The following is a 16,099-nucleotide window of genomic DNA, read 5'->3' on the forward strand; positions in this document are numbered from 1 at the left end:
GCATAACATTAATTACCCGATCAAAATAGAGTGGGTAATTAACTGCCCTTCTTTACCAGTGCTAATTACATTAACAGAGAAGGGCCATTTGAGGGAGCAAAAGAAAGGGGAGAAGGAAAGTAGAAATACAGCGGTACCACGCAGAGGCTGAAAAACAAGACAGTGAGGCAAACGCTTGTATGTATGTTTTAAGAGAGAGAAAGAGACAGAGAGGAGGAGGCCTCGTTGGAGGGAGACTCATGTGGTTCTCACTTGGGCCCCCAGAGGCTTGGTCCTCAGAGAAAAGCAGGCTTATTGGAGAGAAGAGAGATGGAGAGAGGGGGGTGTTGTTTATCTTGACATGCTCTACTCAGTCTTTAACGCTCGCATCACAATTAAGATGCTGCGGCTCATCAGCTATGTATACAAAACAGTGTAACAAGCTGCACGGGCACACAGGTGACGGGCGCAGTCAAAAATAGATTCAGCACAACCTTGAGTTGTGGAGCACTGTGGTAAAATCTTAATGTCCAGTAAACTGTCTGATAATCCAGTGTGTGTGAAAATGAATGCCAAGACAGTTTACAATTTAACGCAGGGCAAGAAACAAAGCAGCTTGTATCAACATCACACCTTTTTTTTTTTCAGTATCCATTTTATTTGGAGCACAAAATATAATTACACCTTGAGATATACAAATCACATTTGCAACTATTTTTTGTATCATTTCAAAGAAAGATGGCTTCAAAAACATAATATTAAATTGCTAATAATTTTTAAATAAATAAAATTAACCAAACTCTAAAAACAATTTTGCAAGAGTCCTCTGTTCTTTGTGTTCTTTGTTTTTCGAGTCCTGAGAATGCAGTTTGTGTCATACTGAAAAAAATGTAAGTAAGGAAGTACAAGTAAAAACAGAATGATGAGGGTCAGTGAACATCTAATACGCCCGCTTCTTTTCTTTCTTTTTGAGCATTTGTGCTTTTATTTACCGTACTGCATAGTGACTAGAGACCTGTACAGGGCTGAGACATTTAACATGGATGTGTAAAATGTAAAAGTCACAGTCGTATATATTTAAATTTGTAATGTGAAGTGAAAAAGTACCAGGGCATCGGTGTAAGAGAGCATGCATTTAAAGTGAAATTAAAAAGGGATAAGGCTAACTAACATTTCCTTTACACAAGGAGAATCACCTTCTGCAACATATATATCATTATGCAAGATCCTGCAAACTGGGGATGTTTACTTAAAAAAAACAAAAAACGAATTCATCTTCTATGCTGATCATTCATCAAATTCATTAGTAACCGCTGAGATAAATTCATGTCAGTAACAGCTGGAAAAAGTATCACTGTATAAAAACACGTTTATATTATTACCTAAACTAACAATAATAAGTTAAATTGCTTGTTTTTAAATAAATCAATATATGAATTCCTTTAGTAATAACCCTTGAGACAAAGAGCTCTCCCTTGAAAAACCGTAACGATCAGAACAAAAAATAAAGGGTTTGTTTTTCTGGAATGTAAATTGTCTTCAAAAAGTCTGCTACAAAAAAACCTCTCACTAACTCACAGACGGTTTACACACATGCCGTTTAACGTGTCCATACGCAGACAGAATAGCACCCTGCTTTTTAGAGCTGCAACTTTTTATCTGAGTTGTCTGTCGTCCATCAGTGTTCAGTGCTCTCGTTGTGCGTCCTGTAAAACTCTGGCAATGGTTTTGCGCAGGTGTTGAGGAAAAAAGGTGAATACTGCATGTGATGGTTGGTCAGAAGTCAACACAGATGCTTTTGAAGCTTGAGGTGAAATTCAAAGCAGTCTTCATCTGTTTCTTTTCCGAGGCTTCATTACACACACACACGTACACAGCCGAATGTGGTCCAGTCTAGTGCTGCTTGCTAAGGATGGTCTCTGTGGTTGTGGGTGGATTATTCTCCTCCGTGTCTGCAGTGGATAGCTGGTCTTTGGACATTTTCATACCCCGTGCTGTTCATCCAGACGGATGAAAAAGGGACTAAGAAAAGGCGAGCATACGGGGTTGGGGAGGGAAGATATACAGTACATGGTCGCTAGTGATCAATTTTCCATTCTCCCTGCCCTCGTAGTGCCAAAAGAGGGGCTAAGTGAAGCAGTGGTCTGGGGTAGATTGGGGGTGCTTTGCTACATCGGGGGAACAACCAGGCCCGTCATTGCTGGAGAGAAAAAAATATACAAAATCTATGATTCGACTCAGTCAGCTCTTGCATTATTCTACATCCAGCAACTGTTTTCTGTCTTGTTCAGTCAAAGCTTTCGAGTTAGTACAAGGGGTTAGACTGCATTCATAAGTTCAGACAGGGGGGTCAGATAGTGAGTTGGATGACTACCTCTGAAGCTGTTCCCCCCTGAGGCGGGGCAGGCAGGGGAGGGAGAGCCTTGGGGCCTGAGGACGGGAGCAAAAGCACTCTTCTGTTTAGCAGCAGACGGGAAGGAGGAGAAAGGCAAGAGAGAAGATGAGGAGCTGGAGCTTCCTGGTATAGTGGGGCTAGAGGGCATTACTGTGGAACAGAGAGCAACAGTCAACTTTAAGCCTGAAAGTCATAACACATCTGCTTTGTTAAGTTCATTAATGAACACTTGAAGATATTTAGAAAGTTTTTAAGATCTTACTGTAGGGAGAGCCAGTGGGGGAGGCACTGTTAAAACCAGGAGATCCAGGAACACCTAGACTAGTCATGGGAACTGTCCCATAGCCTCCAGTCATCCCTCCACTAGTGCCATAGGTTGACTGCTGGGGAGTTGAGGCTGACGGGTAACCCCTTGGAGACAAACTGCTCGAGTTGCGAATGTAACCTGGAGGGGCCGTGGAAAAGTTGGGTTACATTTGAGCTTTATTAGCTTCAAAATCAAACGTGAAGGATGACTTAAGGCTCAGTTTGCTCACCCTGGCTGCTCTGTCCTGGCTCTCCGATGCTCACACCCAATTGAGAGGGATAGGAGCCCAGGCCCATGACGCTGCCGTGGGCTGGTGAACTGGGCAGTGCCTGCAGCTGACTGTGAGGACGGGGAACACTGTAGAGCGCCTCGGCAATGTCAGCCGCTCGTTTCAGTAGCATGTCCTACAGGAGGGCAAATAAAATAGAGAGCAATGGGTCAGGCTCACAGACATATAATGCAGTTTGGCCAACATGTTATTGCTGTTAATTAATATATCTTTAGCTTGGCAGTAAACACAATATCTAATATCTAATTAATGTCTAAAACTGTGAATGTCTCCGCTACACCCAATTAGCCCATTAGCTGCAAGTTTCATACGGTGTACCAACCGTGCAGCTGACAGTTTTCTGACTCATACTGGTGCCTTCATGAGTTTTCATTTCATGCAAACTGAGAATCAGCAGCTGAACAGCCACTTGACATCCACAATCTAAAATTGTACTTTTTTGCAATGTTCTTTAATCTTTTAGCTTTCTGAGTGCCACACCTCTTTGGAAGATGCAGTCGTTATAATGAAATGTTGGAAACCATCAGTCATTTACATTAGAAATTCAGTCTATAAATCAATGCTAATTGTTAATATGTAAAAAATACAAAATCACAGTCACATGTGTACATTATTCTGGGCTTCAATACAATATGTAAAGAAAATTTCCACCAAACCTGATTACTGTGTGGATTTCCATACAAAGCTTCCACAAGATCTGCTGCTCTTTTCAGGAGGATCTCCTGCAAAAAACAAAAGAACAAAAACCAAATTGAATACAATAACCTCTTTATGACATGTGCACTGTGGTTTGAAAGATAATCGTAATATAGTAAGGTCATATATGTAGCTTTCTCTCACCTTAGCTAGTTTCTCTGGGTCACCAGGGTGCCGAGGAATAACCTTCTGAAGACGCTGAAAGCCATAATCTATGGTTGGTTCATTAAGAGCTAAAAAAGGAAGGACAAAGTAAGTCAAAATCAGTCTCAGTTTAAAATTCTTGTGGATAACATGGACAAATAGAGCACAATGATGTGTCTACATACCTGTGTAGATAAAGCGCCCGGGTGCTCCTTTGCAGAATTGCTTAGATTTATAAGACAGTGTGACTTCCACAACCCCGGGAATGTGTCTCGGAGGTGTCTGGACACGGATAGCGTGTGGTGTGATCAGCTGGGGAACAAACACAGAAACTGTGTCACAAAATGATAAGAAATTCAACATGAGGACTCCAGCTAAACATTGGTTATTTATTTCTGCTCCTTGTAAAAAAAAAAAGACTATATATAAAGATTGACAGAGACATATTATGTCAGTGAAGAAGAATTTGAATCGTTCTTCTTTGTAATGACCAGCGGGGGATGTTCAGGAGAACGATCCAGCTGAACAGAGGCCTAGGAAGCAACTTTAATTCTTCCTTCATTGATGAGGTCAATAATAAGGTTCCTTGTGCATCTGTGGTCACTATTGCTAGTTTCAGAGTATGCTTTAGGGAATGACTACTCACTTGCTTGTGATATCTGGATTTCAAAAATCAAGAGCATGGTAACAGCCAAAAAACCCAACTAAAGGCTCCAGAGCTGTAGACCCAGACCATGGTGTGTAAAAAAAATCAGTTCAAGGTTGGAAACAACCTGCATAAGCTTGTTTGAAACTACATACAAGGCCAGAAGTCCTGGTCACGAGCCATGCACATGACTTTTACTCATGGTCTGGAGCTCAAGTCAAGTGTAGCTGGACTATTTTTTAGTTCAGTTTTCAAAGTGAAACTGGCATTTGGCCAGGAAAAGACACACAAGTGGCAAATTTCAAGCCATCAAAAAGTGGACTACTATCATTAGCTTAACCTCTTAAGCCCCAACGCCCCCTGATACGGGGGCAAAAGGCAGGAGATCAGTTAGGCTTGGGGCTTAAGAGGTTAACTCTGTGACACCCTGGTGACATTTGTCATGCTATGACAGCTGCCACTGGCATTTAAAGAAATATCCTCACCACCGTGTCCTGTAAATGTTCAGGCTACTTCTACAGTGCACAGTCTAATTTTCAGTACACAATCTAATTTTGTGTAGGCTGCACCTGAGTAACTGAAATAATGTGATAAAGCATAAGTTTTCATTTTTAAATATCTACCACCATTAGTGTGATGTTATGAAGATGCTCTTACCTCGCTCCATACGAGCATGCTTCCAAACACCACTTGTAGCCCGTCAAAAAAGTTCTCCCCAATGACTATGACCATTGCACCACCGGTGGTCCAGCCCTCACTCGGACTGATGGCTTTGATACATGGGGTAGCTAAACAGAAGAGCAAAGCAAGATTCACTTCAGCGGTTTCAATACAGGATGTTCAGCAGTTGAGAAAAGAAGATGTGCAACGGAAGTGGAGATCTGATGAAGACTGTTTTAAAGATGCTCTGTAGTTCAGGATTGTGCAAAACAAGTTCTAAGATAAAGTTACAAAAGCTAAAAGCATTAGTGCCTGAATATTTCAACTTAATTTTGTTTACGATGTGATTTTTATCCACAATGAACTCGAAGAGCACATTGGAAAGATATACAGTGTAGGTCAGCAGACACAGCAGCTCAAGCAATGGACGTTAAATGAAAGAGATAAAAACAAATCTCTATTAAAAAATAAATACGTTATGAAATGTATTTATGCACAGAACCGGAGTAAATGTTCTTGGTTACCTTTGACCACTGTTCAGATAAATAAGTTGTTCTTAGTTGAGATGTGATGTTGAAGATGGAGATCCGTTTCCAGGTCTACAACTGTAAACTTTGTTCTCAGGCTTACAATAAGATGGTCTCCACTTATATACGCATTTTCACTTTGTGGTTCTACAAAGCATTTTGAAGTGTGTTTTTCCTTCACTGTTTAGAGACTAACAGCACCGTAGCTGCAACACAAGGTGCTTGCCTGCCCTGTGAAACAGACTGGGTTTTGATAGTCTCGCATATGGAGCAGTAAGATATCAAACCACCAGCTCTGGGAGGAGTAATTTCACTTCATCACCTAAGCCTTGGTCACCCACATAGCACATTGTTTATTAGAGATGACAGCATTATCTTGAGTTGAATATTTTAGGACACATTGACAAGTATGGAATAAATGCTTTAATTAGTTCAGTTAATGACCTCAGCAGTTATGTTTGATATACCACGGTGATTATGATCGGACGTTATGCAACTCGAGTACCTGCTGTTCCCTTATGTTCTGTGGATGAGTGTGTCTTATGCTTCTTGTGAGTGATGCAGCAGACATGTAACACAGAAAAAAAAGGTACGGTAAATGAAGTGTGACGCGATGGCGTAATTGTCTTACCATATTCCATCGTATTCTCGACAGACTCGCCTGGCTCCAGTCTTCGAGCTCTTCTGCCATGTTTTGAGTTGTTGTGGACAAACATGTTGTCAGACACGGCTAGGACGTGACCGTCTACACTCACAGTGCTGCACAGGACCACCTGAAAGAGAGGAAAAGAGCCATGAGGAAGATACATGAGCGTCTATGACCCACTTAGACAGCATGCTGCGAGTCACAATCTCAGGTTACGACAGTAAAATCCCTGAGCAACGATTTGTTTTAGTGTACAGGTGATAGTCATATTTCTTAATAGGTAATGTGACATCCCCAGGATCTCCATAATATGTCTGCATTCTGGGGATGACACTGTTCCCGCAAGCCTCCACTCCCCCATCAGGTCTCCATATGGCCTCTCCTGCACTAACTTTTTGATTCATAGAGCATGCAGCAGGCTCATCGTTGTCTCCTCGTGATCCTTCAATGACAGCAAACATATGGACCAAATCTCCCATTTTAGCCAGCAGTTAAGGTAGTAGATGATATATTGTGACCCTAATTTGATTTTCTGGTCTCAGCATGTGTGTGTCCCTTCCCACATCATGAGGATGACATACAAATAATTAATGAGAAGACACTTTTCTCTTTGGAAAAATTATGAGTGTTGATGCTAATCCTGAGCGCAAAACTGAGTTTCCGCATGTTTATGAACATTTTTTGACAGTTAAAGGGAGAAGATCAATGAGAAAAGAATTTGAATAAACCATAATGTTTTTATTTTTATTTTTTTGTTTATTTTTTTTTTAGATATGTCAGAAAAGATCAATCTTTTTACTCCCTTTGAAATAAACACATGGCAGTAATTTTACAGGTGAGGGAACACGAGGAGGGAAAAAAGGAGAAAAGGCATATGATCCATAGGTGGTGGAAAAAGAGGGGCAGCTATAGGAAAATAACTGTAAATTATCGATCTAGCGTCAGACTCCTGTCCAGCTCCGATCACCTTTTAACCCGGAGATGACAGTCTCCAAGTGCCTGCGTGCTCATAACTTCTCAGCGTGTGTCACCTCGCAGGGGATAAAGCAAAAATGGTGCAAGACAGCAGGACGAAGACAGGGAAGGGACAGGGGGTTTGCTGGGAGGAGGAGAATGCCAGACAGAGGCCGCTGCTGCTGAAAGACGGCAGAGGAAGTGAGGCGGGAGCGTCCCAAGTGACCACTTCCTGGGTCACGGAGCATGACCTCCTCCATCTGGAGCCAATCACTCAATTCTTGACAACTTCCTGAAACACCTCAACCTATTTCCTGCACTCCAGCACCCCCATGACCAAGCCCCCCTCCACATATCCAACTCCTTTCACTTGTCTTTCTGTCTTGCTGTCTTCTTATTGATTTTTAACTTTCACCTTTAACTCCCACCTTCGTGTTTTTCTCTGCATAACCTCTCCAAAGGAGGAGTTTAAGGTAAAAGTGTGACAAGAAAATTCAAAAACAAAATCCTCTATCTAAATTAGAAGACACGAGGTGACATTCTCATTAATCCAAAACCTTTTGTTTTTTAGTGCCACGTTCCCCACTTCCATGCAAGCACACACTCACACACTTGCTGGTTTCCCTCCGTGTACTTGTACCTGAAATCTCCTCATATCCCTTGGGTTTCCTGCTGTCTTCAGACAATTCTGGTTACATTTCAGGAAAAACTTCAAGAAAAACCTGCAAAGGTAAATACAAGGACATATGTTTGTATATTAGCAACAAAAAAAAGCATCACACAAAAGAATCTTGATCACGTTTGTGATTATTTGCTACCCTGTAACAAACTGGCAGTCTAAGAAGACGCTAATTATTTTTCCGAGACAGGTCTTGTGTGTGTAAGGTTGTGCGGATGTGTGCGTCTCTGCTCTGTACACATCTGATTACTGTTCTGTCTTCAATCCCAGCTGTTTAGTTTAATAATAAAGTCAATGTTATTACACTTTAAATCAAGTAATGAGATTTTGAAGCACAGTCCAGTGAAACAGCCACGGTGTTTCAAAGTACACTGGAGACAGTGATGTATGCCAGGAGACTCAAGGGACCGTGGTATCCCACAATGCCGTATTTGAACCCCCACATGGGAATGGAGAGGGAAATGAAGTACAGACAACTATAGAGAAAGTGAAACGAGGAGGTGGGAAGATGGAAGGTAGCGATAGAGGCACAGGCACTAGTATGGACATGAATTTTGTTTTCAAGTATATGTGTCTCATTACGTATGTGAGTCTACTTCTGGGTGTGATAGACTGTGCAGACACAGAGTAGGTGAGAGAGAGAGAGAGAGAGAAAGAGGTGCTGATAGCCTCTGCTGCACCAAAGGAAACCTGAGAGAAAGGTGGAATAAATAGGAGAGAGGGAGACTGTGGAGAGAGACTCCAAATCCCAGGTGTACGCAGTTCGGCAACATAGCCCGCTGCCATGGCAACGCAGCTCTGCCGCAATCCCAAAGTCCCCATGCTGAGGCAAAGACAGCGGTGGGAAAGAAAAGGAAACAACAAGAACACATTCCATCACTGAAACCCAGCGCGGAGCCAGGAGAGAGACTTGGCGAGGTGAGAGGCAGGAAAGTATATAAAGAGGACAGGTGCAGACAGGGCTCAGGAGGTGGAGGACTTAAAGAGAGGACATGTGTTAAAATACAATAAAATAGGAATGAGCTTTGCGCTGATGCAGGATTGTGATGTAATTACGCTTCTTCACTTCACAGTAAACACATCTGCCACATCTCTGCCGTGTCTGTGAGAAACACACCCATTAGCACTCCAATAAAACAAAGAATAGCAAAGCAGAGAAAAATGTTGCACAAGGATGCAACGTATTTCTTTTGGGGGGTTTTTTAGTTTGGGGGGGGCTTCATGGGTAGCTCCAATCCCACCCACACTGTGTTTTCTGCAAGTATAAGTCATCTTAATGTAGAGCGGTTGTTTGGAGAGGAACTTCATATTGGCCCCATGGCCCTGAATCCTCCCATCGAATACTAATCTCTCCCTCATTCTGTCAGTTTTTACTCGCTATTCTTCCATCACTCGCTCCAACTTCCTCCCTTGCGAACAGGACCTGGCTTCTAACTCCGTTCCAACAGTGTGTCCAATATTTCTTGATTTGAGCTATTTCGTCAGAGGACAATCAATATTGTTGTTGGCAGAGGGCGATTGCAATTTATCACTTAGATCTTAGGCCTCCAAACTCAAAGCTACGCTCAGTTTGGGGTGGAAACATGTAAAAGGGCACATCTGCAGGATTTTAACATACATGCAGCAGTACATGTATGTTAAAATCCTGCACAGGCAGAGTTTTAAAGTCTGGTTCTGGACTCTACAAGTGGACAATAATCAAAAGTGTCCCGTTTCATTTTACTGTGTCTACTGAAGGTGATACAGAACACATATTGATTATGTCCGGGCCAATGCTTCTTACACTGTGGCTCATTTAAAGGAATATAGAAGCCTTATGCATTAACCATTACATCACAGGAATCACATTTCTGGTTCAGTAAGCAGGTCCATTGTATGCCTGTGGTTTGATAACACTGGTTTCCTCACACAATCCAGTCGTAATCACTCACTTGACTGACTGACATGATAAATTTCTGCTGTAGTGATGCATCAGATACCAAAATCACAACCTAATTCAAAGGCTGTCTACACCGATCTCAGGCTTTGTGCACTTTCTGAGGGTTCTTGACCTTGTTTGTTGACTTCTTCTCATCATTCCTTGTTTGTATGACACCGGATGCCTCACACATGCACGCTCACAACCACACATTCGCATGCATGCATACATGCACACTCTAATACACTGACACACACCCCTCTGCTCCCCTCCCAAAAACCCATTGAGTCAACTTTTCACCCCCCCCCCCCCCCCCCCCAGTTCGGACGCACACAGCTGCAAATGCTGAAATTAAAGCGAGACATTGACGCATATATTAGCATGCATTAGCCGCTTCCCCCTGCCCACTTAACATGCAAATCTCCCAGCCCCGTCGCCTCGCACCTTCTGCCACACATTCATTTGCTGAATTATAATTAGACTAATCTTGCATAATTAATAAGAAGTCGAGGACCCTCTGTTTTTATCCCCTCCTCTATTGTGGTTGCAAAAGTTTAATATTGCTGTTGTTTGTTTTTGTTTTGGTAATGTAATACACCCACACACCTCCCCGTGCACACAGAAGAGACGAAGAGAACACGCTAAGAATTGGAGGTGATCCTCATGTCACAGGGAAATTGCAGAGAAAGGCTATTTTCAAAGAACTCCACCAGAGTTATCGTGTTTATATTTAATAGCTGCCTTGTTACACATCCACAGATTATACTGCTCCATAAAGCAGGTGGAAAAGAGAGATCCTGTTTTTATTAAAACACTGTCAAGTGGGTAACACAGTGCAAATAAAACTAATGGGAGGTATGAAACAATTTTTAAACTGTCTGCCTCAATAAATATTTGTTTTAACGACTGACAATTGAAGAAGAACTGCAGACTATAAGATAAAGCATTATTGGTAATCTTGTAAAAATGTATTTTAAAAATAAAACTTCTTAGATTAAGATTGCTGTTCCACATTAGTGGCAAATTTCACCCTACAGCATGCTGCAGTCAGCTATGAGAATCAAGTTTTATCTTCTGCAGCGTCTTCCCTCCACAGACACGCTTAAAACAGGAAACACAAACAAAACATAGAACCAAGTCTTAAACTTTGGGATCATTTTACACTAGAGCGCCACAGGGAGTGTGTTTTTTTCTTTTCTGTCTTCACTTCTAAATCTCTGTCAAGGCCTCCAGTCCCTTTGTCTACATCTGCGTCAGTTCCCAAGACTAAACACAGACCTCGCAGCATGAGGTGGGCATCCCAGGAGTGACAACTTGCTTTGCTAAAACTAGATCAGTGACCAAACTCCAAGTCGTGACACTAAAAACAATAAAAGAGTAACAGTTTTTTTTTAACACGTTTTCATTCTTTACTATGCTTGGTTTAACATTCCTCAGTCGATTTTAGCATCTGTTACACATGTAAGCATTGCCCTGCTTTACACATGGCCTTAATCATCCAGTGAGCACCTAAGCACCAAAGGACTTAACAAAAATTTTCATAGGCATTCATCAGCACTAATCACTGTTGACATAAACTGCCTTTTCACATAGTCGTAAAACACATCACCCACTATGCTCGCTGTAAATGAACTTTTACTGGTTGCAGTGGCTCTTCAAGCAATCTGATTCAAGCGTGGCTTTAATGAAGAGTTCAAATTAGCCAGGAGCACAGAAAACACTCCGACTCTCACTTTCCTGGGGTTGGCTTTAGTTTTCTAATTTTGGGTCAGTGCAGCAAAAGTGACAAATTTATGCTTTAATCCAAATATACGAGAGGAGAAAACTTAAAGCAAACTATGGGGAGGGGGTGACTGTCATCATTTTTGCTCAGCAAAAGTGGGATCCCTGCTGCTTGGTGAGAGGCGAAAAGTGGAGACGGAAAAAGAGACGCTCTTCTTCATCATCTTAATAAATGTAATTTTTGACCCAGTCTGTAATCCCTAATATTCAAACTAAAAAAGGCTGCAAAATGCAAAAAAGATGAAGAGGCGGACGCGGAGGAAGAGAGGAAGAATGTCGACGTCCTGTATGCAGGGCCATCACTCATCAGACATCCCCTCCATCACCTCCCCACCGCCACCCTGAAAAAACAAAACAGTGTCCTGACATCGTGGTGGAGGGGAGCTGAAAGGCGGGTGGGGAGGAGGGGAGGAAAATTAGGAAACCAGATGTGAAGCATTAAAACATACTGACATGCTGAGGGCCTTCCTCTGCCACACTCACACACTGAGAACACTAACTCGTACAGCAGGCTAAGATACATGCACGCATGCATGTGTATGTCTCACACACACACAGGCCATAAAACAACACACACGTACACATGCACACACAAAGACAAATACTGACTTGAAAGCAGCCATGTGTGCACAATCAAGCATGCAGAATTATCCACATTAGAAAAAGTGATGCCTAAAAAACAAATGCCTAAAAAATGTAAGCATGCTAGCTGATTTTTAATAAAACACGCGTGAAATGGGCCAAAACACGCTGCAGCTCATGGCTAGGAATGAAGATTTGGATAAATTAGGGAGGATGTAACAATTTTTCACTGTAAGACAAAAATCTACAGATGGGTCATCATGCATCACTGTATGGACATGCATCCAATTAGGACATATATTTTGGCTGAGAAATGGCTGGGGGAGCTTTGTTTTCCTTCATGAGCATAGTAGATGTGTATGTGTCAGTGGGGAAGAGTAATAAATACCCCTGGACCAGGGTCCCCTGGCAGACTGGGAGCTAGACTGGTCACCAGGGTTAACACCCGGGGCACCTGACCTCTGACATTGCTAATGGGGCACAGAAAACCCTCCACGAACTGATACCCCCTCTGTCGCATACCACCACAGGACCTTTCACACCAGTCGTCCCCAGTCCGCTCCCCTCCTCCTCCTAAAAACATACAGGGATATCTGTGGCATCACCTTCACTGCCCTTTCACCAGCAAATGCCACACAAATTCCCTACAGCTTGAGCATCTCTTTCATTTTCTTTTTTTCGGGATGCTTTTTAAACATATATGCAGTCGTCATCATCATCATTAAAAAAAAATAAAGCTTGACCCTCATCTGTTTCCACAAGTTAAATACAGATGAAGGCTTTATCTACTAAATGGATTGTCACTGTAGGACCCTGATCTCATTTGACAGCAGTATTTATCCTGTGTGAGCTGGGAAGATTATCCTCCATTGGCCAACTTACTCATGTAAAATAAAACAGTGTGAATATACCACACATCAACTTAATGCTGTGTGTTTTATTTATCCGTTCTTATCCCTACCTCAGGTAATTACACATCACTAGAATTATTTTGCTGCTATAAAACACAGATTTTATTCAGGCTTCTTCTTTTGGCTGTTTGTGTGAAGACAAAATGCAGGACTAAGAAGTTGGGCTTCAAAAAGGAACATGCTAACTTTCATCAGATACACCTTAAAGCAGACAGCGAGCACATGGATGAACTCAGCTCTTTATAAATTTGACTGGTGGATTGGCTGTGTCCCTTTTGGCCTCCTCTCCGTTGCCTCCCGGGCTGGCTTCACCCCTGCAACCCCAGCCCAGACCTACCCCGCCTCTAAACTTGAGAACTGTGACAAAGCCAAACATTTTAACCACTGGTGCTGATTTATAGAGCTGGGTAGCGCTGTAAAACCTTTAGGCTTGCCACTGAAAAAGTGACTGTGGCATTCTGGAGCTGGGAGCTTAAGAGGGCTGCGAGGAGGAAAGTGGAATGATGGGAAGGGTACTCAAGAGGCACTTGAGAGGTTTCTCTTGGGTGTAAAAAGTGTTTTACTGCATAACCTCTCACCAGCTGCTAAATGTGCATTTCAACAATTTAAAATGAATTAATGTGTTAGTCTCTCGAGCTTAGCCAAAAGCATAGCATAGAGACCATCCACATGGGACTGCGGTCAGCCTGCCAAATAGATAGATATGGATAGATATTCAGAGTCTAGAGAGCATGAATTCACAACCAGGACAGGGAATAGAAGTCCCATCAGTGGCCTGACCTCTCCCAGCATGCTTGGCGTGTCCTGAGGGACGAGGATTCAAAATATACTCTCACAACTGTCAGATGGAGACACGTAGCACCTTCTTCAACTGAATAGATTTCAAATATGCCAGAAGGTCATCCACGACGCACCAAAATCTAATCTTACCTTTTCAATACCCTTTCAATCAATCAGCAGCTAATAAGATTTACCAATAACGTATATAAAGCTTGGCCCAAAAGAACAATGAAGCTGGGATGGATGCCACTGAGAGGGAGAGGAGAGGAAAGAGAAGCAACAACAGAAGGAGAAGAGATGTCTTCTTAATTAGCCAGTAATGATAAGATCTGACAAACAACATCTGTTTCCAGAAAGAGAGAGAAGGGAGGGTGGGGGGGGGGGGGGGGGGGTGTAAAGAGGGAGAGGGAAGAAGAGGGCGAGAGAGCGGGATGGGAAGCAGCACAAGAGAGAGAGAAACTGCTGAGAAACCTGTGAAGCCTAGACAACAGGGACCTGCTTGTAAGAAAGTAAAGGGGGAGCGGAGGGGATGTGTTTGGGAGGGAACGCTGTGTAGCGTGACACAATGGAGAAAGGAGGTTGAGAAGTATAGCAGAAGTGAGAGAAAGACAGACAGGGGAGAGAAATCTGACAGGGTTGAGGGAGTCGAAAAGCCAGGACGACTATGACAGACAGGAGAAGGAAAACAGATCAAAAGGAGAGAAAATGAGGAAGATAGACAGACGCAGAGAAAGTGAGCTGGATAATGGTGCTGAAGGGAGAGAGGAGGAACGTGCGAAGAGATGGGAATGGAATCACTCAGAGGTTTCAAGGTGCTGTAATTTACTGTCCATGGCTAATACACAACAAATGTGTGGGAGCCGTGGACTGCGAGAGGAGAAGGGGAGCAGAGTGGTTGGGGGGCCAGGAGGGTGGAGGCTTTAGGGAGGGCATGCAGACTGTTGGGGCTCTCAGCATGCCTGCTGGGAGCCTGTCAGCAGTCACATCACCCCTTGCCCTCAGCCCTGACAGATTCATCAGGACCATCCCACACCCTGCTGCATGTATCCAAAAGATTGCAGCGACAATTGTTAAACTGCTTTTTCCATTTTTAATTCACATTTCCTGTCAGACTTTTATTTGTTAATGTTATGTTCGATCCAGCAATCATCCCCACATCAGACAAGCCACCGAGTTCTCATGAGATCTCGTGAAAACGCTTCAAAAACTTCAGGCTTTTAGCTCACTCTCTATACTTTTAAGCCCATTTTGGTTCTTTGCTCGCTGTTTGTTGCAAGACAGTTAAAAAAAAATTGTGTATTGCACACGGTCAATAGAAAGTGTGGGTTATTTTCTTATTTGTAACTAAAATCAATCATGAGGTCAGCAAAAAAAAAACATAAGAAAAAACTTAACTAAATCAAACTAAATCTCAAGGGGAACATAACCTGGGTATAGCCATGACTATCGGATATGATGTAACATCTGAAATAGCACAAAGACAGCAAATTGTGACAGTTAACAAATTATTAAAGATTATTATTAAAGATAATGTGCAGTATCTACATTGTGCTCTACACATTAAATTTGCTTGAGAATGGCTAATAACGGTCACACCAAAGATTTTCTTATTAAGATGGAAACACACCATGGACTTGCCTTCAGTGGGAAGGTTCTCTGCAGCAATCCTGCACTCATATGCTCCATGCTACTCCATGCTTGATTTTTTTCAAGCAGCTTTGATAAATGTACTGAAGTTCTTACGAATGAAAAGCTATTGTATAAGAACTGTGTCTATACACAGCGTCTTTGCCTGTCTGTTTCCTTCATGGACCGCAGGAAGTATAACTTTTGCCTGTGATACTTAATCAAATTTTTTATTTTTTTTTTAAATCCTGCAGAAGTGTAAATATTAGTGTTTGGAAATGCTTTCAAAAAGTGAGCGTCAGGGATTTCAGAGAAATCTAACTCCTAAGAAAAATAAGAGTCTTTCCAGATCCCAGATAAATAGACAAACAAAAAAACAAGGTGGCCTGTGGGGCCGGCTTAGCACCAGGGGGCATTGTTAAGTCATTAGTGAAATTTAAGCCTTTAACCACAACCAAACCCAGTCACCCCCAGCAGCAGTGTCCAGCCAAAGAAAACAGCCCCTGTTACTAAATACCACTGCTAACTGGCCTTTGACTCCAGCAACCCCCCCAACACACACACAAACACACACAAAA

The 16,099-nt window shown here is 42.5% G+C and overlaps 1 protein-coding gene across 4 annotated transcripts in view; it reads right to left on the minus strand.

Moving 5' to 3' along the window:
* Positions 1-627: 627 nt before the first annotated feature.
* Positions 628-16,099, minus strand: part of ebf2 (EBF transcription factor 2) — a 28,521-nt gene continuing 13,049 nt past the window's right edge. For 2 of the 4 annotated variants that reach the window (XM_080894200.1, XM_080894199.1), the window contains exons 7-16: positions 7,884-7,965; positions 6,275-6,416; positions 5,114-5,244; positions 3,996-4,122; positions 3,811-3,899; positions 3,627-3,692; positions 2,911-3,085; positions 2,637-2,819; positions 2,354-2,524; positions 628-2,179 (exon numbers count right to left, since the gene is read on the minus strand). In XM_080894200.1, coding sequence (XP_080750326.1) covers positions 2,148-2,179; positions 2,354-2,524; positions 2,637-2,819; positions 2,911-3,085; positions 3,627-3,692; positions 3,811-3,899; positions 3,996-4,122; positions 5,114-5,244; positions 6,275-6,416; positions 7,884-7,965 — 1,198 coding nt within the window. In that variant the 3' untranslated portion in view covers positions 628-2,147. Of the gene's footprint in view, positions 2,525-2,636; positions 2,820-2,910; positions 3,086-3,626; positions 3,693-3,810; positions 3,900-3,995; positions 4,123-5,113; positions 5,245-6,274; positions 6,417-7,883; positions 7,966-16,099 lie in introns of all 4 variants that reach the window. The other 2 variants (XM_080894197.1, XM_080894198.1) reach the window with 1 other exon arrangement.

The sequence above is a fragment of the Rhamphochromis sp. 'chilingali' genome (assembly GCF_963969265.1).
Source record: "Rhamphochromis sp. 'chilingali' genome assembly, chromosome: 10".
In the NCBI taxonomy this organism is placed as follows: domain Eukaryota; kingdom Metazoa; phylum Chordata; class Actinopteri; order Cichliformes; family Cichlidae; genus Rhamphochromis; species Rhamphochromis sp. 'chilingali'.